Raw genomic sequence first — 27,119 nt, 5'->3', positions numbered from 1 at the left:
AGTTCACAGTTTTAGAGTTTTTATTTCAGGGCTTTTTTATTTTATTTTTCATTAATGTTAGTTCATGCACAAATGAAAGGGTGCCTTGCAAAGGACGGAGAGTTGAAGCCTGTTGTTTTTCTTTCACTGTGTATTTTTTAAGAACTACAGAGCTCTATAGAGCCCCTGTGTGGAGGCCACACTTAGTCCTTGGAGTGATGCAACTTTTGATATAGGTTGAGTTTGTGGGGTGTTGCCCTTCTGCTGCAGAACTTCATTGTGTTCTTTGTCATGGATAGATGTGCTGTATTTGTGTGTGTGAAAATAAGTTCAGATGTTCAAAGGAATGATGTTTTTAAGTCCACCATTAACCATGTGTAATTATTACCCTAAAATATGGATTAAAAACTGGTATATGCTGAGATCAAAATCATTCTAATAAACTGAAGCTTAAATTTATTTTTTTGGACAGAATAGGAGGACTTTTTCTTTCTTTTCAACTTCAGTGTCACCAGCCTATAGCAAATCTAACACTACTTACTTTTCAAATACAAATGGAATATAACCAATTTATTGTCTTTCTTTCTGACACTGTGGATAGAATTAGGTTCCTCTTTGCAATGTAGAAGTCATAATGCTGTACAAATATGCTGTATGAATAGATTGTCACATAAACTTAATTTTTTTTATGTTGGAAAAGAACCCTGTTAAAAAGGTTACTGAAGACTTGGGGTTGGGGGGAGAAGAGGAGAGAGCAACATAACAAAGAACACTTTAGCTGAGAAAAGGATCAGCAACCAGATGCAATATCATCCTTATGGCCTCCAGGAAGGTCTGCTGTGGGAGGAAGGAGAAGAAAGCACTGTTTCCTACTTTCTCCTCTGAAGGAGAAATATAGAGAAAAATGTTACTTAGTTTGTCTCCTAGATGAATAGCAAGCTCCGAGAGTATCGTGTAGTAAGAGCTCGGAAGTTGCTGGAGTTACTTATATGGGCATAGCTTAGGATATTTGTCATGATTAAGATTTGTTCTAAGTATAGACTTAATTATCTAACTATGAGGTATGTAGGAGAAGAAAGAATGATGCTATAACTCGAAGGGCCACTTTGAAAGGAAAAGCTGTAACAGAAAAAAGTGCATGGAAAACAATGCTCTATTTAAAGGAGTAAGATTATGAAGACTATTTCATCTGAAACAGTTCATAAAATGTTGACCATGTTTTATTGTGCTACATAGTACACAGTTACTAAATTGTTGTATTTCCAGCTGATTATGAATAGTAATGCAAATGTTAGCAGACTTGTGTGCTACACATGGATGTAAAAGTAACGGATGGCTCCTGTTTGGATTGTAAGGGTATTTAGGCTTAACTGCAGCTTTAGGAAGCATCATGGTCTTTCCCTGCGATAACTTGGCTATTAAATTAGAAGTCTATGATTTTTTTTTCAGTATGTTTTGGAAAATAAGTGAGACAGCCTTAGAAGTATCTGACCAATGGATGAATGTCACTTCTTGTCCCTTCTGCCTGCCCTGGCCAAAATACCTAAGAAGCCAACATCTGTTAAGGAAAAAGTATTCTTTCCAGATTTCCTGGATGCAGACCTGCAAGAATCAGTCTTCCTCTAGTAAAATACATAAACCTCTGAAACAATTACTATTGGTATTGTTTCTAGCAGTCTTTCTGGTTTTAATTGATTAACAGATGTGTGTCTAATAAACAAGTAGTTTACATCCTGTTACAAACACACATTGTGTATTGTCTATAAAAGCATGTAGGATTTTTTTCTCTGTTTGTGGAGTTGACTTATTTGTTTTTGACACATGTACATTGATATTGAGGATAACCTAGTTTTACTTTGTAATATTATGATTTGTTTTAGAATCTTCCCTCTGGATCTCCACCTGTTGGAGTCATTAAACTTACTTATATTTCAAAGGTAAGCTAATATATAAGGCTCTTGTTGCTAAAATGTGGTAATAATGACCAAAGGCCGCTTGAGAAGACCACAACTTTAGGTAACAATTTTTAAAGCCTCTTATTATATAATGTATGGGAAGTTTGTTGCCTGTCTGCTACTCCTAAATTTTGGAGGAACATTAAAAACATTTCACTAGTACCAGGTTAAAATAAAAACAGACTATTTACTATGTTGTCTATATTTGTTTTGTGAGGTGAAATGGCAGCTCTTTTTACTTGCGTGCAATAGAACTAATATTTCTGAACTCGGTTTCACTTCTTTGCAATTTATTTTACGATATGACTATTTGATATTCCAGATAGCCTTGGAGAAAAGACGGGCCAGTTAGAAAGTGGAGACTAAGTCACTGGGTATAGTAGTTTGCAGATAATAATAACCTTTAATAGATTGCACAAAGAAATTAGCAAATACTTAGTTCACTGCACCCTGTGTGCATTTATTTCCAGTTAAGTTTGAAAGAAAATAGAGAGTTAAGAATTTAATCATCTTTATGGTTAAATTGGTAGCAGATATTGCATTAACAAATAAAGAGGAGAAAAGCAACTGACCTCTTGTCTTTCTGCTCTTTTCTCATCCTTTATTGTACACTTTTTCTTGTTACCATACTCCATCTCCTACCTTCCATTCCATCTATGTATGTATCTATTTATATGGGTTTTTCTCTTGTAAGAGGTATCAGTGATACTGATTATATCATGAGAGTACAGAGATATCTGTGGAGACCAGCTTATATGCTTTCTGTTTTCTCTCTCCTACTGCTTAATTTGCCCCGAATCTTAATCATCTCCTTAAGAAATCTGAAGCCTTGTATCTCACTTTTAATGGGAGCAGGGGTGGCTTCCTGTGCGTGTGCACCTGGATGCCCCTTGCAGGCAGCTCAAATGTGCCTCCTGTACTGTGGCTCCATCAGACAGTGACAGTGTGGCTGTGCTGATATTTAGGCCATTGAGTAAACTGAACTTTCAGTTGTGGGATGAAGCAAGACTGCGGGATTGCTAGCTGTGCTGGACAATGTATTCATGCCCAGCCCTGTCCCATGTAAAGCAGGAGGATTCATGAGTCGCCTCTGTCATTTCCCACATATTTACTGCTTGTCTAACTTTCCATAGTTGAACTACTACTGCTACTACTAGTAACATAATATGTATCTTTGGTTTCTGCCCCAAGAAAGGTTGTGAGATGAGAGAGACTGCTTTTCTGTCTCCCCCAACCTTGGTAGAGGTGCTTTATAATGTAAAGATAGCAGTGCCTCCCACAGAACAAGACCCAGCTCCCCATCCCCCAAATTGGCAACATTTTAGAAAATGTGTGAAGTACACTTCAGAAAAATGGCTATTATTCTTTTTATGCAAATAACCAAAATAAAGCTGAGGTCTGAAAGTGCAAAGTGTCCTTGGTTGTGTGGTGTGTTTTTTTTTTTTTTTTTTTTTTAATTCCATTGGGACTTGAGTCTTCAAAGTGCAAGTAGAATAACTAAGTTTTCTGGTTTTAGCATTTCACATGAGATTTTCCCATACTGGGACGGTAATGAATCCTTAAATTTAAGGAATAGAAGCATATGGCTTAGATTGTCATCTTATTATAGATCATAAATCTTGAACTGAACTTTATATAGTACTTTTCTTTCTTCTTTTTTTTTTTTTTTACACCCCCTCCCCCCAAGTTTGCTATGCTGCTAATCTTCAAATTCAAGCCACTTGAAAGAGAAAGAAAATTATGATGTATGGTGTATATCTTGTATACATAGCAATACTTATAAATCTTAATTTTTCTGTTAGGTTAGCGATGCAACTAAGCTAAGACCAAAGGCAGAATTCTGTTTTGGTAAGTTGTTGTATGCAGTATGCGTGTGAAGTAAGTCCTTCAGAAATTTGAAGCAAAGATATGTTCTTCAATTCTATCACTACATAGAGCTGGTAGTATATTTTTTTAAAACAGTTTTTATTCTCTATTTCCTGCCTAATAAGAGAGAGATGTTGGCTTCTCATAAGGTGTTGTTGTGTTTTTTTATATTGCAGTTTATTGAAGAGTAGTTGAGAGCTTTTTTTAGATATTTGATATTTTTGAGGCAATAATAAGCTAATTAAAAGTGATTGGTATTGTCAGAGACCTGGCATGCCTGTGAGCTATGCAGACAAGTAATTAACTGTTTTAATCTGTATTGTTGATAAAGGAGTTGATTTACTTGATCTAAAAATACAGTCATGCCTGCCAGTGATCTTTTTAAAATTTTAGTCTAGTGCTGCAATGAAGAAAAATAATTTCCTTAGGGTACTTTCTAGTTATTGGTATTTAAAAATATTGTAATGATAAAAGGGCTTTTATGAACACCCAAAGCTTTAAATTCATTGAGTCATTTGTCCAGAACTTATCATAATCCTAGAATTTTGTAGTAAGCCATTGGCATTCACAAAAGTGTATGTAAAGACTAGAACCAGCCACAGTTCTGTTTATGAATAATCAACCTTTATGACTGCATTCATGTAAGAGTTTTATCTCAGTTGAAGTTGCCAAAAACACCTGAAGGGTTTGACAGTGGCTCCCTATTGACTGAGGTACACTTGCCAGGCATAGTGTAGTACAGGCCCAGAGAAGGCAGCTCTACCACGCTTTGCAGTTCCACGTGAGACTAACTTATGTGCCTGTGAACCGTGCAATTCATGATTTTGGCCCTGTGCAAAGTAGTCTGCTTTGCGCTGGATTTCTCTAAGTCTCTGTATTGGGGCTAGTGAAACATTTGGTAATCACACCTGCATGCGAGATTTCAGAGATTCTGGACTAGTACCTTGTGTGTCAATTCAGTGTTATCTACAGATTCCTCTGCTCTGTGGACATCTCCAGATGTTTGCCCACATCAGCTATAAGGTTGCTTTGTGTCACTGGGTCAGGTCTAAGAAGCCTTACTGGTCCCAGATGCTGGCTTAAAGGTTATAATATTTCTGATTTATTAAAGCATATTCAGTACTTTTTGGAATGTCTTTTTATTTAAATACCTGGATTTCTTGTAACTTTGTCAACTCATTATATAGCTCTCTGTATTGTGAATTAATACGTGTATCTAATAATGTTTGTTTCAATCCATCTGCTTAGTGGAGAAAAGTGATGGAAGAGTAAAGTATCAGTTGCTGGCATATATTTGCTATTAACAATGTTCTTAACTGTTATAGGCAGAGCAGCAAAATCTGTTCAGTCTTTGCTTGTAATGCTTCAAAATTCTGGAGAAGCTTTAGTCACTGTTTACCTTAAAACTAATTTCAAGATAAGTTCTTAGAATTTATGTGAGAAACCTAGATGTTATTTTTACTCTGGTGTAGAAATATGTTTGTCTTTTTTTTGGGTGAAGGTATTCTAGATGTTGCCAGAAGAAAAAATAAACTTACTAAAAATGTGCTTTCTTTGCAAGCCTGTCAAGGTGTATATCTTAAGATGACTTTCCAAAAATAAATGCAGCATAGAGCTGCACTGAATTTTCTAGCTATCTGAAATAAACTCTTATGATGGTGTTAAGTTTGTTGTTAAATTTCAGTGTTGTTAACTTCTTTTATATATATATATATATATATATATATATATATATTTTTTTTTTAACAGTTATGAATGCAGGGATGAGAAAATATTTTCTACAAGCCAATGATCAGCAAGACCTAGTGGAATGGGTAAATGTTCTGAACAAAGCTACCAAAATCACAGTAAGTAGTTTAGACCATATTTAGCAATGCTTTCAAAGTATCACTAAAATAATGAAGAAACTAATGGTGCCATGTCCCAAAGGCTCTCACTTGATTTAATTTAAAGTAACATCCAGACAAAGAAGCATTAAACTAATGAATGCATTCTTCTGTGTTAAATTACTTTTTTTGTTTTGTACCAGAACAGGTTGCTATCACATGATAGAAAACACCCACATATTATCACAGTCTTTTCATGAGGCAGAAGCTATGGTTTTGTTTTCTCTGCAATTTCAGGGAAGTGATGACATGAGCTGTTTTGAAAGTATGCTCTTGCAAAGGGCGGGGGGGACTGAGCACTGTGCATGTCTCAAATGTAATAGTTAATGATAGTTAAAATAAGTAGTTGGAATCATTTTGCACAGAATTTAGCAATATATATTGCATCAGTGGCAGGTGGATGCTTAACATTTTTGAGGGTTCTTTGCTTTACTGCTTGCTGATAAATTTTTGAAAAGTCCTACATCTCCCTTTTTTTCTTTGCTGCTATGATAATCAGAGTATTCAAAGTAAATGAAGAGGTAAGTTTTGCTGCTCATCATAATGTGGGTTTTGTGTAGCTCCCATGACTCCTCACCTTTACACCTCAATGATACAATAAAAGGTGCTAATTTTTTTTTCTTGAGTGAACTACTTTTATAGTGTGAACATGAGAACAGAAGATCAGCAGCTTTTGTGATAGATGACATTACACTGTGTAATTGTCATAAGCTGTGTACGTTTTGTCAAATGTATTTCACTGCAACTTGAAATGTTAACCTTTGGATTTTAATTGCCAAATGAAAAATATGAGCATTTCAAAACTTAGCAATCTAATTAATATTTACTGTTTCACTTTTAGCAACAGACTACATGTACTGAAATGCATACCTATGTCTTGTCCTTCAAAGCAGCCTGAATAGAACTCTTCCCCCCTTTTCAGTTATTAATCTTAATTTAAGCTTGCATCATTTCATAGTACACATGGTCTTCATGCCAAGTGTTGGAATGTGAGTGAAAATGTCATACTAATCAGACATAGTTTTTGCAAAAAAGTTTTTATACTGTAGCATTGAGTTTATGGCCGTATTATGCTAGTTCTTGTACAGGCAGTGGGGAATTCCCATTCTAAGGCACTTTATTACTGGTGTAAGTAAAACTGAAAGGAAGTGAGAAATGACCAGTTCTTCTACAAATTAGAAATGCTTCTTAAAGATCAAGTATAGTGCTTATGACAGAACTGGGAACTGATCTTAGATTTCAGGTCACCTGGTGAAATACTTTAATCAGAACTAGTTTTGTTCTGAAAACTAGAACAGATATTGCCACAAATTTTCATGTAAGCTATTTCTAAAGTTTTACAAATAAAGAACACGTGTTAAGTTCCCCAAAGATAAATAAAGAATGCTTGAACAATGATTTTTTTTGTGTGTGTATATTTTATTTATTTATTTTTATTTCGGTTTTCATAAAACTTTTTGTTAACTATCGTATCTGACCTTCAGGTACCAAAGCAACCTGATCCTCTGTGTCAAATGGATAATGCTAATCGTCAAGCTGAAAGCCCAGGTGCAAAGAAGCAAGTGTCTTACAGGACAGAAATTGTTGGTGGTGTTCCTATCATTACGCCTACCCAGGTAATACCTTCAAAACAATTGGGTATTTTTTTGATACAGGAAGCTTTATTGTTTGACAGATCAGTGTAAGTTACATATCATAATATAGCTGTCAGCTTCATGCATGGTTCAGAGGGCTTGTACTCTGATGTGCACCTTTTATAGTTGCTGGATGTTCTTTGAGGATTTTTGTCTCCTTTATGCAAGACTATAAAGCATTACTTAAGTATCTGACTTTTGTTCACAGTAATTGGTTAGTATGCTAAAAACTTTGTTTTTCTGTGAAACGAATTGCTGGTGTGAATAACGCCAGTGTTGTCTATTTGACTGCCAAGGAACAGGGGGAAGAAAATGAGGTGATGAAGTTAGCTGATTATCCTATGTCATTAGTGGTATTAAGGATGACAGCAGATTAAACTATTGAGGAAGAGCCATATTAAATGGAGAGATTGGACAGATCGGATAGCAAGTGAAATTCAGTGAAGTAAATGTGAAGTAAGGCCTGCTGGGGAAAAGCAATCCTAGTTTTGCATAGAAAATACTAGGTTCTGAGATGACCGTTCTTCCCTGAGTGAGAAGTAAGGGTTATGGTAGTGTTATGAAAACATCAACTCAATGTTCAGTAACAGTAAAAACCCCAAATCAAGTATTAGAAGTCATTAGGAAAAGAAGAGGGAGCAAAACAGAAAATTTAGTTGGTGTATACTGTGTCCAGTTTTGATCTCATCTTAAAAAGGATATACTAAAATTGGGAAGGATTACACAGATGATTGATTAATGTGGAATAGTCTCCATAATGAGGAATAACAGAGTGGGCTAGTACTCTTCAGTGCAGATAAGAAATAAGTAAAGGAGGACGTAATAGAGATCTATAAAAATGATTGTCACAAAGAGAAGTGGATGGGATAAACTGATAAACTTTCTCTTCCAGTACAAGAACTATGGACTATTAAAGCTAGTGGTAACCAGGTGAAACAGGGATGGAGTTCCTCATTCAGGGAGTAGTAAATGTGAGGAACTCCTTCCCAAAAGATGGCATGGATACAAAAAATTTTCCTGAGTTCAGGAGGCTTGACATGCTCATGGAAGAAGAATCCATGCAGTGTTGATAAATACATAAAATTATCTGGCTCAGGAAGTTCTCTGAACTGAAGATAGTTGGAGGGTGAATAAATACGAGGAGAAAATGTCATGTTTGCTGTGTTTCTTCTTCTCGAGATGTATGCTTATGGTTACTGTTGGTGACAAAGCGGTTAGATGGACCTTAGATTTGAGACAGTATGACTGGTCTTGTTTTGGTAAAATTGATGGAAATTGTCTGGTGCTACTTATTCTTGTTTTGCAGCAGGTAGAAGAAAAATAAGTCTTTCAGCAGCCCATGGTAGTTAAAAATGGCATACCAAATTCAGTGTATGCATTTGCTTTCAAAGGAAAGAAATGCTCAAAGCTTCAGTAATACTAGATTACAGGAAGATACGTAGTTCTGTGTGACATAGTGGCATGTGTGAACATGAATTGCATTAGAAAGACTAGTGACTTCTGTTGTGTTGTATGGCCCTAGAAATTGTTTTTTACTGCCATAACCACCTCTAATATTTTGCCTTTAAGTCCTGTTATCGGTTTGAAATAAAAACACGCAAGTACTCTGTTTCTAGGTCTGTAAAGTTCTTCAGTTTGAGTGTCTGTTTGTTAGTATTATTCTAGAATATTCAGTGTTTTTTCTTACCATAATTTTAAAATGGACCTTGCATATACTCAGCCAGAGCCCTTGCAGAGAATCTCATTAGTTGCCTCTAAAAATCAATTGAAATATTTTATCCTTTTAAACAAGTTAGAAATGGGATTTGTGGGCATGGGATAATGAATTTATTTCCTGAATAGCAGTATGGTTATTCTTTAACCTTTAGAAAAACTTGAGAATTTTCTGAACTTTCCTGCTTTTATCTAGAAAGAAGAAGTCAATGAGTGCAGTGAAGGGGGTGATAGAAATTATTTGAAACGGTCACAAAGTCACCTTCCTTATTTTACTGCTAAACATCCCCCAGATAATGCTATTATCAAAGCTGGCTACTGTGTTAAACAAGGAGCAGTGGTAAGTATTTGAGATCAATGAGTTTCATTCATCAAGATCAAAGGTCCTAAAATGGTATTTGTACTAACCAAGTAGATGCTTTAAAAAACAAAACAAAACATAATTACCAGGAGCTTTAACACAATTGAAAATGTTAAGGGTGGCTAAAGATAAAACTAAAAACTGTAAGTCATAAAGCGCAGTAATACGGACATACATACATATTACTGGAGGATAAGCTTTATGTTGCTGAAGATTTTTTGGAGAAGAATGTTATCTGCACATGGATTTTTAGATTATGATTAGTGCATGCGGCTAAGGAGTCTGCTCTTCTACAGTTATGTAGAAATCCTTACTTTTGTTGTAAGCCATCTGAATTAAAACAGAAGTTCAATGTCTGCGTGCTGCTTAAATCTTTGAAATATTTAGAAAAAGCTAATTTTTGTGTGGGTAGGAGGAGGAATTGTATAACTTGTGAGACCAGCTAACACAAGTAGAACGACTTACGGCATACCTTACTAAATAAACTAAAAGAAGGAGCAGACAGTTCAGATTAAGCAAGATATGCATGCTTTGAGTTTTCAGATCCATTTAATCTGAGATTATGAAGCTTATTTTTGTAATGTTCCATGTCTTCATTTAAAAACAAGATCCAGAGACATTTAATATGCTGTCTGACATTTTGTAAAGGATACTTGTGTTCGTCAGTTGCTACAATTTCAGTAGAGGTTGATGGAAAAATATAGTAAAATAGAAAACAGTAGCTTCCAGAAGTTAAAATTGTTGCATTTTTCTTAAATAAATAAATAAAATAATAATAATAATTATGCAGTCTTGTGTGATTTATCTATCCATCTATAAAATCTTCCCCCCCCCTTCCTCCTCTCCTTTAACAGATGAAGAACTGGAAGAGAAGATACTTTCAGTTAGATGAAAACACAATAGGCTATTTCAAGTCTGAACTGGTATGTTTCCAAATATGTGTTGCTTTCAAAAGATACTTGGAAGTAAATGTGAAGAAGTATACTTACTTGTCTTTTTAAAAATGTGCTGTGCTGCTCCTGAAACTCTGTTAATTCTGTGCTACTATATTTTTTCATGATAGGGAAGAACAAAAAGTTAATAAGGATGGATGTTAGCTCTCTGATTTCAGTCTTCACTCTGGGAATCTGTTAGTAGGGCACTGAAGAATAACAATGGAATATATTCTATAATCATTCTGATTTTATATTAGTATCTTATATTAGTTAGTACTCACATATAATTAATTATGTTCTAGGAAGAGCTGATCATTATGTGGAGAGACATAACTGTAACCTGAGTGTTTTTGCAATTTTTAATGCTAGGATTATGGTGTGTGGCTGTGTTTTGGGGGGTTTTTGTTTGTTTGTTTGTTTTTCCTGTGGGGTCTTTCCCCACACTGCCTTCACTTCACCAGGACCAACAAGGGAGGTGAAGAGCTCTGCTGTTCAGAAGTGAGGTTTATACAGTTTGTTTCTCTGTTTCAACTTCTTTCTTCCCCATTCATCACTTTTGAACCTTTTGACCAATTTTGACTAAATGTTAAGGGTCTTCAAGCTTAATTTAAAACTAAGTGGCTGGTACTGGAGGCAGTCTGTTTTCTCCAAGAAGGTATCTAACACTTACTAAACCAGAAAATCTGTACATAAAGAAAGAAGTCTGAGTTAATGTTGACAGCAGGGAAGTAGATCCTGCTTCACAAATTTGTCTGAAATCAGTTTTTTTTTTTTTTTTTTTTCTTCCTCAGTGTGTGTGTTTGTGTGTGTGTGTGGGGGAGGGGATTATTTAATTTTTTTTTTTATTTGAGAGAGTCATCCCTCTTCTCTTCAGGGAAGTAAGTACTGAAGAGATAACATGTTGTCTTTTTGGACCGTAATGGTTAACTGAGGAATTCCATGGTTAGCAAACATAATTACAATCATGGAGTTTCACGTAGTTCTTGTGAAAAATTAGGATCTGCCCTGTCTCAAACACATATTGGAGAAACATTTAATCTATCCTAGAAAGAGTAAAACTTTCACTGAGTGTGGCACACCAAGAAGAAGAAAACATCAGGCAACAACTTAAGTGAAAGTGTGATGGACAGATGGTTATCCCCTACAAATACAAAAAGGGTAAAGTGCTCTCTTCTGAAGATTTAAGGTGGTGAATGATCTCTTTCAGCGATGTGTGGGGTCTCTGTTTCCCTAATATTCTCCTGTTCCTAATAAGAATAATACAAAGATAAGATCAAAGTTCAGTAGCAATTGTTTGTTATGCCTTTCTGGCTAAGAAGGCTATTGTGCAGAGGCCTTATTCACCTAGTGTAGCATCAGATTTCTTCCAGTTCTGGAAGGTTTCTTTCCATTAGAGTTCAGTTCCCAAGAGTTACGATCTTCAGTCAAGTATGGCTTTTACTTGAAGTTAGTTTGTTGTCTTGAGAGGAGAGCCAACCTGGGCACTGGTAGTTCAAATGAGTCTTACTGAATATCTTCAGATGTTACTAATTTGCATCTGTGGAAATACATCATGTTTTCTGTTCTTCCAATTAAAAATCCATAGATTCTGATTTTTCTCTCAAGGATCCTCTCCCTTCAATTTGAGGAAGAGTGTGTCTCTATCTTCAGATGGAACGTAGTGAAGTGCAGGCAACATCTGACCAGGAAAACTAACTTCTGAGCTGAGGTCTGCTAGACAAGCCTGTGACTTTCCCAGAATGTTCAGTTTTGTTGCCTTCCCTGTATTGCATGCTTGTATTCCAAGAAAGATTACTGTTTACTGTTACTTTGAAAATTTACTGTAATGGATCTGTGAACCTAAGAAAAGGGGAATAATAACTGAAAATGTTGAGTTTTAAAATCTGCACCTTCAATCAACTATAGAGACAAATTACCAAATGAAAATTGATATTTGAGGATTGTTATATTTGAGTGACATTCACTATTTGCTCTAATAGCAAAAATTTCTTAGGTACATTAATGCAAATTTTAATTTAGGGAAGGTGGTTATTCCAGAGCTGACAAATTTGCTTTTGTCTACAAACTGAAGCAAACTGAAGTACTCCATAATAACACTGCTTAAAGAGAACATATTTGGGGGTAAAATAAGACTTTTTCATGCAACAGCCACATGAAAATGGTAGTGCAAAGACTTTTAGTGGTTGTTTAAAAAAAAAACAAACTATGTATGACATTATTTTGTCGTGGCAAAAATAAAAGCACTTCTGCTTGAATATCTACCCCCAGTGTGAATCTGACATAATTCTAACAACATTGTGTGAAACTGACAGAATTATAACATTTATCTCATTTTTGTAACAGTAACAGAATATTCAGATGCTTTAAGAATACTTACTCTTTTACAGGTTTTGGTACAATTGTGTGGGTGTGTGTGTATTTCTTTTTTTTCTTGTACTGAATATAGGATACAATTCATCTTCTTGTTTAAAGTTGTGTCATGCAGTACAATTAACAAAGCATCTTGTATTGTAGCATTTCATTGTAAATGAACGTAATGACAGTCCTACTGAAATTAGTTGCTAGGGGCCAGATTCGGTTTTCTGATCTGGTTAGGGGAAGAGGTCAGGGGTTGTCTCCATTATGATAAGATGAAATACTTGTGCAAGAAAAGCAAACCTTGGTTGACATCACCTTCTGTATAAGTGACTGCCTTGAAAGTGTCATTTATATAGTGCTGCTACTATCATTGGTCCTGACCTTTGACTTTCTGACTGTGCTCTACTTGTTAGATACACTCTGCTGAAGTAATTTTACTCTTTTTCTTTTTTTTTTCCCTTTTTTCTTTTCTCTCTTCTTCCTCCCCACCAGGAGAAGGAACCTCTCAGGGTTATACCACTTAAAGAGGTCCATAAAGTTCAGGAATGTAAACAAAGGTGAGGAGAAAGAAATACTGGTGCAATTACATGGGAGTGTTGTGTGCATGGCTTTGTCATGGCTAGACTGCTCTTTGGAAACAGTGGAGAGCTTTTTAATAACTTTAGTTGACTTATGCATATTATTTACAGGGCAACAGGTAATCTTGTGCATAAACTGATCTGAGTGTTCTGCGTTACTGTGTGTTCCAAACTTACAACATGCAGTAACCCTTTTGTAGAATGTAAATATATTAGACGAGAGGTGGAACAAAGAAGTGTCCTGAAGTCCTGAATTGCAGAGAGAAGCACAGGCACTGCCTGATTTGAGGCAGCAATTTTAGGAGTCTGTGTACTCCTAATAAATATTCTGTAAGCCTTTAGATGACATTATCTTCCTCAAGCACTTCTGTTAGATGTCTTAAGTTGAGATGAGTACGTTCTTCCTTCTGTTTCTCTTTGACTAAGTGGCAATATACTGAGTGAATTCGTAACTTTAATTTTATCTGTGAAGTGCTTTATTAGTTCATTTTTTTAAAAAAATCAAGCACTTGCCATCCATATTATGTTAAAATTTATCTTTGGAGGCTGCTTTGTATGACGACCATTTTCTGCGACCTTCCTATTGACAGATGCTTAGATTTGAACAGGCATATCAAATGGTATCTTGTATGTATTTTTGTGCTTTTTGATTGGTAGAGTGTGGTAGAGAATGCAAAGGTAACAAATGCTCTAGTTTTCTACACTTCCTAGAATATTTTTTTAAATACAGTGGGAAAGTTGAATTTGCTATTTAAGTATTATTGATGTGTTTCATTTACAGTGATATAATGATGAGAGACAATCTCTTTGAAATTGTAACAACTTCTCGAACCTTTTATGTACAGGTAATGCTTTTCCTTTTTAAACTTTGGGCAAAACCAAGAGATTACCATATCCAAAGCAAAGCAGCACAACCATTTTGCTTTTAAAATTGTATTTAAATATACAGTGGTTTTTGGAGAGAATGCAATTTCATTATATTTCAGAAAAAGATGATGCATGTAAGAAATTTTCCGCATAACAGCAAGGAAGTTATGTTGGTAGTGTATGAATGTAATAAATCCTAATACTTACTAGTATTTTGTTGGCATTCATTTCAAATTTTGTAGTAATAGCTCAATATATAAAAAAATTTTGAACTACTAAATTTTTATTTACAGTTAGTTCTCAGATTCAAATTAGCAACTGCCTTTTTAAAATGTCTACTAAAAAGCACAGCAGCACTCTGGATTTCAGTTGCCATCTAAAAATGTGTTGGTGATATGTATCCATATGCACCTTTATTCAGTGCATCCATTCAGTGTTGCCTTCTAAATGTTCTGTTATAATGCCAATCACAAAAAAGGCTTGCTTTTTAGGTGTGTGGGAATGTGATGCTTGTAGTATTGTTTCTCATATTTCTGGAGGAAGAAATAATTGCTGAGTTTCTCTTGTAGGATCAAAAAGGCTTACACCATTTACTACAGGCAGTGAGACCAGATGCTGAGTTATGAGCTGTCTTATGGCAGCTCTTCTACTGCTGAATATAATTAAGTGACGTGTTATACAACTAATTAAGACACAACTTTAGCTTTTTATCTGTCTGTCACAGATATGTACACCCTTGGTGTTCACTTTTAATCTGTTGTATCTTTGTTATTGTTGTTTTAAGTAAATGTACAGCTAACCCCCTGACATAAACTTATTTTAATTTTACCGTAACTCTTCAGTAATTATCTCATAGAAGTAAAGAGCAACACTGGATGTGAAAACTACAGAAGTTACATCATTGGCCAAAATTTGTTAAGAGGTGTCAGCAAACCTTCTGTCAAAATAAGCAAAATTTGAGTTTTATGGAGTATATAAATAGTATAAATGTTATTTTATAGAAGTATATGCATATAAAACAATAGAAAATTCAGGGTAAGCATTTAAGAAATGTCTGCATTTAAAAAATACAAGTCCTGATAGCTTTAAATAATGGACTCCTTACATAGGGTAAGGCTTTCATCATGTTTTTATGCAGATGGTCAGGTGATACTGAAAAAAAAAAAAAAAAAAAAAAATTGAGTTATACAATGATCTTGAATATAATAATTCATATTGTTTGATCCAGGCGGACAGTCCAGAAGACATGCACAGTTGGATAAAAGCAATCTCTGGTGCCATTGTAGCACAGCGGGGACCTGGAAGATCAGCAGCTTCTGTATGTTATTCTGAGCCTTAGAGAAAATGTGATTAGTGGACATTTGTTTATGCACATAAAATTCCAGTGTTTTTTTTATGTTCATCTGTCCTCCATCCTGTCCTGTAGTAACCTGTCATCTTTGCATGGACTTTCATACAGATTGGATGGGCATAGAATATTTTGCATTTTAAAATGAGTACTTAATCTTATCTGTGCGTATACTGTATTTTCTTAAATATACAGATAATGCAAATGCTAACTGAGAAATTCTTCCTAGTTCAGTATGATCTTTGTCACTAAGCTGCTACTAGTTTTAGAAGTAAAATTTAACCTAATTCTTGCAAGGTGTTTTTGCTAATTGCTGAGTTTTACACTAAAATGACAGTTTCTTGACTCTTTTTTTTTTTTAAGAGCTCTTGCTACTAAATTGCCATTCTCTACTATTGATAGTTCATTATACATACAGATACAGATTCATATTTAAAATAGATTATTTCTGAAGGGATTATCTGCTCGCATGAATTAGTTCTTGCTGTTGGAAACTGTGTGAACACCATCTAGCATTACTGAACTGAAGTGCTGTGTCTGTGACAGATCTTAGTATTTGTGAAGCATGTGGATGCCAGCATTTCATATATATAGTTGTATTAAAGCCACATTAGACATTCATTGCTCTTCACAAATTATTCTATTTTTGTGCTGAAGGTTACTGTAGTGTCACAGTGGCTCTAAGTATGTGCAGATTTAACAACTGGAATACTTTTCAGTTCAGATGCTGCAAGGTCTGGTTTTCACTTTCTGGCTAATGGAATGTTTTATAATAGCTGGATATATCACTACCCCCCATAATCTGAAATCCAGTAACTTGAATCTGGCTTTTTAATACAGACATACATTGATGTTGTGTTTCTGTTAGTTTGATCTAAACTTTCAGTTCTATTTTGCAGCTGAGAGCTGCTTCATGCTTTTAAATAAAACTTCCTATCATAAATTTTATTTCTTTTGGGGGTAGGAAAATATACAGGTAATTATTTTCTGTGTGTGTGTGTGTGTTTTTTTGTTTGTTTTTGTTTTTTTTGGTGGGGCTAACTGAGCAATCTAGCTATTACTGTCTGCATCACTTCTTTCTTTTTTCCCCTTCTTTCTTCTTTCCCCAAGTATAGGTTACTCTAATCTTAGCTTTGCACTGTGTTCCAGATGCGGCAGGCCAGAAGGCTGTCGAATCCTTGTATACAGAGGTATACATCAAGAACTGGTGAATGCAGCACGTATGTGGGCTCTCATGTAATCTTGCCTTCTTAACAGAGGGCTAGGACTAGAGACTAATTTGCACTCTAAAAAACTAAATATTGCTACCTGTTGCCATTACCATTATTGAAAACTAACTCATAAATTATATCATCTATTTATAGGCTTGCACTGTTGGTTCTTACTCTTAAAATAATTGGAATTTAAAAATGGCAAAAAGATGTATTTGTACTTCTTTATAATGTTTAAATATAGATTATGCTTTAAAGTAATATCATTTAAAAAGGAAAATATTAAAACTTTAATTTGCATGAGAGTTCATATTTCCATTTACTTTACATTTTTTTGAAACTGTGCAAAAGCAAAATTAAGCTACCCACAAACTAATACAGATGCGTGCACACAAAAATGCACGTTGTAACTCTAATAATTGGAAGGATAATATTGTAGCCTGATTTGCATGGCTTATAAGTCTCTGCATGAAATTTTTAGTCCAAATGTAGAAGCATTATAATATATGATCAGTACGCTGTTCAAAGCAATACACCTAGGAGTAATAAAGCGGCATAGTGTCTTAACTGTGAAATTAGTCAGTGTAGGTGGTAAAATATGAGTATCCTTTGGTTGGATTTAGCAAGAAGTTTATTACAGAAATCTTTTTGAAACTTCCCTTTTGTCCTATTTGTTCAAATAAAATTATTAATAAAGATAAGAACAGTAGGAAAATCACTGTATCATTTAAGCTCTTAAAGTAAACTTTTTTCCTAAAGTGGAGTATCAAGCCAGGAATGAAATGCAGAACTATAAATAATATAAAATACTTCATGGAATTTGAACCTGAACACAAAATTGAAGTCCAAGTAAAGATGCTTAACTACTTCACCAATAATATTAGTTCAAAAAAAGAAATGTAAGATTATTTGGTAGAATCCATTATGATTTAACTTATAAATTGATGTCATAGCATGCTAAAAGAGACCTGGGAAACTGCTATGAAAAAAAATTATATATATTCCATGTAGGATGCGTATTTGCATCTTGGACACATCTGTGATGGTGGTTTTGCTAATACATTTATTTGAAATTTGACTTGATTTGTGTACACACGTGGCTTCACAGATTCCTTTAGTTCATGTACTAACACTGGTGATGGCAGGAGTGGCAGCAGCTGCAGCTCCTAATGCACGTGGAGTGAAGTATGCAGTGTATCATTGCACATCATTTTGATCAGATCACTTAACAGAAGGCTCCTATGCTGTTTTACATGTCTCTAGGTATTTGAGACATCCTCACAGAACTGATGGATGTGATGCAGAATCTGAGAGACATTTTCTGTTCTGGAGATACAGCTGTAGGCCAGGAAGGATATCCCAGGATTATCTAAAATGGTACTCTGTGCCTGTGTTTTAAACATCTGAATCACACTGAGGTAGTCTGATAACTTGTTTCTGTCAATAAGTAAATGACGGAAGAATATTTTCACAGTTCCAAGTTAACAAAAAAAATTATGTAAAGGTCAATAGAATGTTATTTACCAACAATAAACGTTTATAAGAAATTAACTTGACAAATAGAAGGAATAGCTTTAAATTTGAAAGATCAATTTCTTTTGAGTGTCCGTTAATTTTGGAAACTGTTATATAGTCTTGATAGCACAAAATAATTCCTATGTTTATTCCGTCTTTGGAATAAATTAAAGCAGATAGTTTTCCAAGAAGAGGCAAGAGTAAAATGCATTACTTCAGCATTTAAGATGTGAGTGCCTATTGTATGCAAATAGGTTCAAATACCTTTTTCTCTTAAAGATGTCATTTTCAATAGACTTTAAAGTACATATCTTCAAAAGGTTACTTAACACAGTAAAATGAAAAGATTCAGTCTGCTAGACTATATTTGAAAGTCTAAAGAGCTGCTGAGCTTGATTTGAGAAACTTGATTTCTTCAAATGAAGAAATTCTTGCTGTCGCATACTGCTGTGAGCTCACTTTTAATAATACACTGCCTTGGGAAAGCACCTGCTTCCTACTGCTGTGGCTGACACTTTGCTTTGTGTATTTTCTGTCTTTGATTTATTTTTTTCCTTCTCCGGGAGCAAAATCTGAAATTGCATCTTTCTCATGGGACGCTAATGATTTCATCTGATGCGTGCTCTTCTTTTCCAGGAGCATTCCGAGTCTTCTTCAGAATCCAACCATGCTTTCCGTTCTGCCAGCCCAGCAGCAGCCACCTCACATTCCACAGCCTCTCACAGCAGCCCTCTGGTCCCAAACCTTAACTCCAAATACCCTGCCTTGGAGAAGCGAGGATTTCACGAATCTTTTACCAAGGCCAAGCCAGGGAACTACAAGATCCAGGTTGTCGCTCCAAGAGAACCAGCTTCCAAAGTGACTGAACAGGGCTTATCAGAAGCCCAAAGTAAAAATGGCACTCAGGAACAGGATCCTGGCCTTGTGGATCTGGATGATGCAAGCCTTCCAGTTAGTGATGTGTAAGAATGGAAGTGTTTGGAGAATGATCCATTTGTTCGGTCCTCTAATTTCCTTGCTCGGACATTTAACCAAAGAAAATTATAGGAAAAAAGAACAAAGAAAACAGAACACTGATTTTTATATATATGTATGTGTGTGTGTGTATGTACACACGTGTATATATATGTGTGTGTGTGTGTAATGTTTGTATATTGCCTTTCAGCTGAGGGTCAGAAATGGACCTTATGCATTTTCTCAAAGCCTGATAGTAAGTCACTTACTAGAGAGGGGCCAAGCTGCACGATTTAAAAGAAAAAAGCAAAGACAAAAAAGAAAAATACTTCTGCAAATAAGTAAGGTACCAGCAACTTTTCATCCCTAATTTGGCAAACTAAATTTACAGTTATTGCTATATTGTGGAAAACTTATTGCCAACAAATGTTGCTGTTTTTATTATGAACTACAGTAAGGTTTTAGGCGTATATGAGAATTGTTTCTCTCCATGATTTTCAGATGCCAGGAAATGCACAAAAAAAGTTTCTTCTGTTCTTTAGGATCAACAATGTCAACTGAATTGTTAACGAGAACAAGAATTCTGAACTCCCTTGGAATTCTAAGTATATGGTGCTGTAAAATTTCCACTAAAATAATATTTTGAATAGTCAGCCTATTTTTGATGTGCTCCTGAAGGTGGTTTATAACTTTTTGCACATTTAGATTTTAATGGACTGCATGTAATGGTGTTTTGGAGGGGGGAGAAGAGAAATTTGGGCTTTTGAATTTGGACACTTTACACCTTTTGAATGAAATAGGATTTGTATTGTGTTACATTAGGCTTTGCAGCAATTATTTTTATGAAATGTCTAAACATACCCTTTGATTACTGTTTTGAGATTGGTTTTCTTATCAGTGCTTTGCGAGCAGTTCTTGTTTCTATATTTGATCAGTGGAAGACCTTCTTGTTTAGTTTGTCGTTATTGGTACTGAACTGTTCATAGTCATGCAATTGTGGCCTATAACTTCTGGTGCACTAATAATCTTAAGTGCCTGTGTTTTTTCTCACATTGTTGAAACACTTTCAGACCGGTTATGTACACAGACGATGGTTTTGAACCTTCGGTTGGAGTTATTCTGAATAGCATAGTCCAAAACAGCTATTTAAAATAGAAAACTTATGCTAGGGGTACCAGCATTCTGGTATTGCATCTACTAGCTGTGCAATATATGTTTTTGAAAAAAATGAATATTTGTTGTTTGTGTACAGTGTCTTCTGGGGCTTCAGTGATGCAAATAAAAAGAACCTTTACATTTCAAGCATTGGATTAGATTGAGTCTGTACTTTTCATCGTTCTTGAAAAATGTTTGCTTTAATCAAAACCCCACAAATATCTCATGCTGCTGCTTATTGTGATTCAGATTGTTCAGCTTTGACATTTTTTTCATCTACTGGAACTTAAGTTACATATCATACAAGTTCATCTTCTCTCCAGCTTCCAGACTGACTTCTTTCTTGAGAGATATGGGTGGCTTTACCATAATAACTTGTTGATCCAAGGATAGAATAATTGCTGTTATATAAGAATGAAATATGATCTAATTTCAAAATCTTAAATTATATCAGCACCTTCAATATTTTTATCCATAAGCTAACCATTGTCATAAGGCAGTGGTATTTGTAAATTACTGTTTTTGTTTTACTCCTTAGCTACATGTGAAAACTAGCACAAAATTGGAAGTTACTGTAAATGTCTAAACTAGTATTGTAAGTTTTAACTTCTATTAAAAACATGACAATAGCTCTTTGAAGGCTTATTTTTTCACAAGTACATTCTGTGTGGAAGACACTTTGCATTGAAATATTTTTACTGTAGTCTGACATTTGAAATCACTTGCTCTGGTACAGCTTTCACACTGCATGTTCATTTTATTGTATTTTGGTATTGGCGATTTTACACATTGGGTGGAGGTAAAGCAGCTCCATTATGGGACTCCTTAAGAAGGAGGGGGGGGACAAACAAGCAAACCCCTACTACTTTTGTAGTTTGGTAGCATAGGGAAATATATGTGGTTGGTAATCGTCAGGGTCTCCTATTTATCAGTACTTTTAAAAATCTATGGAAATTGTTAAATTACTTTAGAATGAGTACTGTAAATATGTTACATTTAAATTGTCAATAAATCAGTTTGGGTAACTTAAAATAACAGCTGGCTCTTTTTCCTTGTACCATGTTAAATATTTTGTCAGAACAGTTTTCCTTTTTAGCATATAACAGGTCAAATTATCTTTTACTCCAGCTATAAATGTTTTTTTAATCCTTCAAATTGATTAGGTTGTGCAGCATAAGAAAGAAATTGAATAGAATGAGCTGGTTTTTTTCCTTTTACTCTTCTGTTTCCTCTGTGCATCTCTGCTGTTTAGCTTTCAGCTTTTTTTATCCTCTAATTCATTTCTTAAACTTTTTTTCACAGCCCTTAGAGACCTGAACTGTGGTCATGAAAATGACTTGGATACTTTTGTTTTACTGTATGTTGTCTTGCTTGTTTTCATTTGTTATGTATTTGCTGTTGCCCCTTTACTGAAGAAAGGATTGAATTATTATTTATGGTGTTATAATGCTGTAAATTACTCTATAATATCATGGGTTTAAATCTAACTGTTAAATCTGCAGTTCGAGTACCTGAAGGTAACTGCTAAACACAGTGGTGCATATATAGTTTAATCCACTGGCATATCAACCACATGGAATGGTGGGAGGTTAGCACCACCTAGAGGTTATACAATAGCTTTAAAAAAATCTGACTTGGGCATTTACTTTGAAGTATACTTCTGAATGTTTAAAAAAACAAACAAAACCCTTCTTGAAACTATCCACTATTGTTAAGTCACTGGACTGCTCCAGAAAAGTGTTAAAACTTTTACTCCTTGCAAACTTTGAATAGCAATGGTGGAAAATCAATCGAAGACAAAACATAACAGCTCTTTCTCCCTGCAGGTGTCGTTTACAAGATCAGTTTACTCCTGATGAAGCTGTAATGCTATAGGAAAAAGGTGAATAATCTGTTAACTTTTCCAGTGAATAATACAAGTATGAGGCTTCTTTTAATGCTGCTAACTGTGGAAGGCAATTACAAGCAGTTGAATTAACCATTTATAATCTGAAAAAGCAAATTCCCCAATGTAGCAATGCTGTTTCTAAAACACAAAACACAACATTAATGAAATATCAGTCTTAAACAACTGACACTTTCATATGATAAACCAGTGCAAGAAAAATCTATTGCAAATAGCTAGGTAGTAATTCAGTCTGGAAAGAGCATCCTGCATCCTTTTTTGAGGATGTTAGACTAATGTATAAAATGTGCACTCTCAATTACTGCTTGAAGGACATGCATATGTGTCTTAGTATAAGGCAATAACTTTCTATACTAAGAGATCTTAATTTGAGCTAGCTGACATTCAGTTACTGAAGTTTAAAACTCTGGAACATAGCTGGGAAACAGGTTATCTAAAATAATGCAGCTGGTCAGCAGGACCTGCAAAATGTCACATCTGAGAACCACCTCTTAAACTTTTGGAGTATAAAGGAAAAAAAAAATCTCTGCTGGTTATGGGAGGAGAAATAATGCTACACAAAGATATGAGAGAGTGTGATGGAGGTGGACCAGAGCAATTAGGGCTACAGATTGTAAGGGGGAAACTAATCAATTTGAAACTTACTTCTTCCTCCTAACTGAGCTGCTGTTTTACTCTTTTTTTCTTTTCTTGGCCTTTTAAACTTTCAGTTGTTGCAACTGTAAGGCGAGATGTATTCAAAAGTCAAAATTCTATATAGAAATGAGTTAAAAATGGACACTGCATCACAGAGCACTTCCTGTCATAGTAGCAGTATCACCTGGTAAGTGAAGTGGAAATGTTAATGTATTAGAAAGTGTTAATATTCAAAGGCTATTTTTTTAAGCTTTGTAGGAACTTCATATTGTAATGGAAGGAGAAATTAGTTAAGGCCCCCCCAAAAGTTCACTCTGAAGGTGTGTGGGACAGAAATTGCTGTTCTTAGCCAGATTGCATATTATTTATTTGAGGCAGAAGGGGGGGGGGGAAATGAAAGAAAGGGATACTGGGACAGCTTATTTTTAGTCTAAAAGTTAAAATGGAATTAAAAAAAATCAGTTTGAAACACTCTGTGCTATGTATAGTTTTACCCTTGTATCCATTATGTTTAGTGTTTTAGTACTCATCTCTATTTTGGAGCACAATCTATACAACTATTTGAGGCTCCAAGCCAATAAGCTCCTGAAGTACATGGTACTTCTGATAGGTTCCATGGAAGTAATGGAGGCTACTCTCTGAAATGTTAAGCATGAATCCTACTACTTAACTGAATCGTGTCACATATGTTTGGCTTGGTTTCTCATTTCAAATTTTCTGTGCAACCTTTTGGGGCGGGGTGGGGGGGGAAGAAGCTGGTATTCATTGTAAAGGCACTAGGTAATGGTATAGTGGTAGTAACAGCATAATATTCCTTTTCAAATGACTCTTTAATTAGGACTTTGCATTTAAAATTTGTCAGCACTGTAATTTTGCATATCTATACACACAGTGAACACATCTTCTAAGAATTTAAACCACTCTGCTGCACTACATTCCTAACACTACCATTCTCATAATGGTAACTGAGCACATTATAGAACAGACATTACTTAGATTTTTTTATAGGTGTGAGTGTTAACTGCATGTTGTCATACCAGTGCATTCTATCTAGCTAAGTTAGATTTTACTTCATATTTTACTGAATCTTCAGTGTGTGTTTTATAATCTGTCTGAAGTATAATACTTGCACTTTTCATTGCAGCAATGCCCTCTGACACCAAGGAAAAACCACATGTACACTAATATATATATTTAATCTGTTCAAATTAGCAATTTTGTTTCTTGGGGCAAGTGGTTTGGTTTCCTGTGAGGCTTTCAAAAAGAAACCGTGATTGTTTGTTTATTTTGTAAATCATGCCAACACCGTGCTTGTCAAACACCGGTGGCTGAATTCATCTCTGGAAAGGAGTAGGTAGTTTTAAAAATTCTGTCTAATAGCCTTTCTATTCCAAAATAATGCCATTTTTCTATATGTGACAATGAATCCAGCATATGCTTGATTTTTTTTTTTGTAAACAAGAAGTATACATATATGATTTGAGGCATAAGGCACTTCTACACAGATGGGTCCTTAGCAAATATACATTTGTCAGTAAACTAGGATATCAAACCTAAAAAACTTACATCTCACTTTCCAGAATAACTGAGATGTTCCTTTGTTTTGTCTACACAAAAAAGTAGTGAAGCCTATAAAACTAATATAATAAAATTGGATTTTTAATACTCAATATAAAATTCACATCTTTACCTGGTGAAGAAAACATGACAGTAGAGGGTCATCACACCTTGGAAATGCTACTGTACTTATTTGAAAGTGGACTGCTAATTGTGATTTTTAGGTAAGACTTTGGGTTATATTCTGTACTTGTGGTGCAGTGTTCATCTTTGATCTCTGTTAGAAAATGAGAAAGTATATTTATTGTACTATTAATATAAAAAAAGGCTAATGTATTATATAGGTTTTTAGCTAGTCTGTAAAGAAGGTTGGAACTGATGGTGCTGAGAGATGAAGTGTGGAAAAAAAAAACATAGATAATGGGAAAAATAAATGTATACAACTGGTGTTTCAAACTTTTTTTTATGCAAGAACACTACTAACCTGCAGTAGTTCTTGAAGTAGTTAAATGTATAGCTCAAGATTTTTAAACGCTATAAGCCAAACAGCTAAGTGAACATTTGACACTTTCGTTTTTGAGTTCATCCTTAATTGATGTAAGGATGTGTTCATTCAGTTTAGTTCTTTAACTACATATTGACTTACTAAATTATTACTATTCCAAATAGGCTTCTGTCAACAGGGCTCTTGTTAACATATTTTGAACGTCTGTTCATGTCTTGCCTTTGCCCCCTAGAATGACCAATATCAAAGGATACTAAACTACAAAGGTAGAAAACGTCCATGGAGAGAGAATGCCTGAACAAGGAGCTTTCCCACTGCATGCATTTTTTTCCTACCTGCAGAGATAAGTCCTGTGGTTTCAAAAACCTATTGTAAGTAAGCAAACAAAGGCAATTTGACGGAAAAGCCAATAGCCTTTTGGGTGTGGGGGAAGACTAAACCCCACAGTAATTCTTTGGTCTGAGTATTTTGCTCCTGTTTCCAAATAGGAGCTTCAGCAGTCTTTTCTGAACCTCTGTTTCTTACTTTTATGCTGAAAGATGTCATCTTTCCTTGAAGACTTGGCTTTATTTCAAAGTAAAAAAAACCCCTGAAGCTTATCAAAAGTAGCCAGATAAGCAATGGATACACAATAAGTAATTTGGAAACATTTTACCTTAGCATATATAAATGCACATCAGATTATTTAAACTTGTAAATGTTTTCAGACTTTTTCTTAGACTTTTAAAAATCACAAGAATTATAGTAATCTAAGTTAATTGTTAATTGTTGCTGTTAATTGTTCCAGATGACTACTTTAGTATTTTGGTCACTTTTGAAATCGGGTAATTCTCCTGAAATATCTCCTCTTGCACAGCGTAGAAGTGATTGGAAAAGAGCAAATTTAAGGGGTTCTTATTTAGGGCTTCTAAATGGAATGTTGGATTCTACATGCTCGCTACCTTCAATTATCAACCAAGCATTTCAGTAAGCTTGAACACTTGTGTTTTTGTGGGGACAGTTTGATAACATTTCATAATGTTCTCTGGAACAATTAAGCTTGAATTCTGACACCTGGTGTGTGCTTCCACCTTCTTAGGTGGTTGGTAGTTTAAGATTATTACATTTTTCATAGGAGAAAAGATGTCTAGCCTGTAACAGATCTGATTTTCCAGATGTTTGTCCAGTGATGATGGATTGGTTTGGGGAGGGAAAGATGTCTCTTATCGGTATCCTATCAAAACCCATTTTTTATATCTGAAGGATGCAATTTTGCACAAGGTTTAATCTGTCCCGGTTGTCAAAGAGGCAGTTTCTTGGCAGCCTCTGTTCCACAGGTTCTGGCAGTTGCACAACTGCAAGATGAATTGGATCAACCCGCTGACGGGATGGAAAACTACTTTTCTTTTTTGGTTGGTTAACCTGTTAATTGTGAGTATCCACCTCCCCCCAAAGCTGTGAGAACCTAGATAAAGTGAGGTGGCAGGAATGTGCAGGGAGAAAGGGGAAGAGCAGAACTGTCTTGGGAGCATCCGCCTTTTCAATCCGATTAAGCCTAGAATGGGACTGCACCCTCCGATAACAGAAATGCGGTTAATCACCAGTGATCAACTCAACTTTCAGTGACGACTTTCCCAGACCTCTCCTCTGCAGGAATACCTTGCATTCTTGCTGGGTGGATGGCCTGGCATTTGCATACGTTAACACGTGTTTGAATGAAAGCACCTTCCTGATTCCTTCAGGTTACTGTCTGACTGCCCTGGCCTTCGTATCTACTCATCTTTCTCTCGGAAAGAAATGCCCTCAGCGCTAATTTTAGATTGCCTTTCCGGTACATCCTTAAAGGGGGGAAGAATGTAGAACTTTACACCCTCTTTGTTGTCAGAAGCCTCTTATGAGCGTTTTCGGCCGATTAACAGCTGCTTCACTCGGTGCTCTGGAGCAGCATTGCCTTTGGACGGCAACAAGGAGAACCCGCCCGGCTGTGTTCTCGCTGCAAGGACGTGCTAAGAAACGTGGTCGCCGTCTTAAGTGCTTCCCCTTTATTTCCCGTCCAGCGCAGAATCCTATTCGTAAACTCAGCGTGAGACACGTGCGGTGCATTAAAAAACAAAAACACCCTAAATGGGTGTTTTTTAAAAAAAAAGAGATAAGGCCGGGCCGGGCCGGGCTGGGGGTGGGGGCCCTGGCAGCGCTGACCTGCGGCGGGGCCGGCGTGAGC

The 27,119-nt window shown here is 35.5% G+C and overlaps 2 protein-coding genes and 1 long non-coding RNA gene across 10 annotated transcripts in view; all 3 read left to right on the top strand.

Moving 5' to 3' along the window:
- The window catches only part of PLEKHA1 (pleckstrin homology domain containing A1), a 36,442-nt gene extending 15,494 nt beyond the window's left edge, over positions 1 to 20,948 (top strand). The window contains exons 3-13 of one of the 8 annotated variants that reach the window (XM_026064002.1): positions 1,860 to 1,916; positions 3,737 to 3,782; positions 5,550 to 5,647; positions 7,171 to 7,302; positions 9,230 to 9,373; positions 10,249 to 10,317; positions 13,180 to 13,244; positions 14,047 to 14,110; positions 15,361 to 15,450; positions 16,630 to 16,670; positions 18,843 to 20,948. In XM_026064002.1, coding sequence (XP_025919787.1) covers positions 1,860 to 1,916; positions 3,737 to 3,782; positions 5,550 to 5,647; positions 7,171 to 7,302; positions 9,230 to 9,373; positions 10,249 to 10,317; positions 13,180 to 13,244; positions 14,047 to 14,110; positions 15,361 to 15,450; positions 16,630 to 16,670; positions 18,843 to 19,068 — 1,032 coding nt within the window. In that variant the 3' untranslated portion in view covers positions 19,069 to 20,948. The other 7 variants (XM_026063998.1, XM_026064001.1, XM_026064006.1 and 4 more) reach the window with 7 other exon arrangements.
- Positions 20,949 to 22,139: 1,191 nt separating this feature from the next.
- LOC112965210 lies at positions 22,140 to 24,867 on the top strand. Its single transcript, XR_003253213.1, has 3 exons — positions 22,140 to 22,197; positions 22,932 to 23,044; positions 24,002 to 24,867. It is a non-coding gene; the product is annotated as an uncharacterized LOC112965210 (long non-coding RNA).
- A 150-nt stretch (positions 24,868 to 25,017) lies between these two features.
- The window catches only part of HTRA1 (HtrA serine peptidase 1), a 40,581-nt gene continuing 38,479 nt past the window's right edge, over positions 25,018 to 27,119 (top strand). The window contains exons 1-2 of the mRNA XM_026064012.1: positions 25,018 to 25,030; positions 25,261 to 25,290. Coding sequence (XP_025919797.1) covers positions 25,018 to 25,030; positions 25,261 to 25,290 — 43 coding nt within the window. The remainder of the gene's footprint in view (positions 25,031 to 25,260; positions 25,291 to 27,119) is intronic.

Source organism: Apteryx rowi, unplaced genomic scaffold (genome assembly GCF_003343035.1).
Source record: "Apteryx rowi isolate R43461 unplaced genomic scaffold, aptRow1 scaffold_206, whole genome shotgun sequence".
Classification (NCBI taxonomy): Eukaryota; Metazoa; Chordata; class Aves; order Apterygiformes; family Apterygidae; genus Apteryx; species Apteryx rowi.
This window is presented reverse-complemented; position numbering and strand designations above follow the sequence as displayed.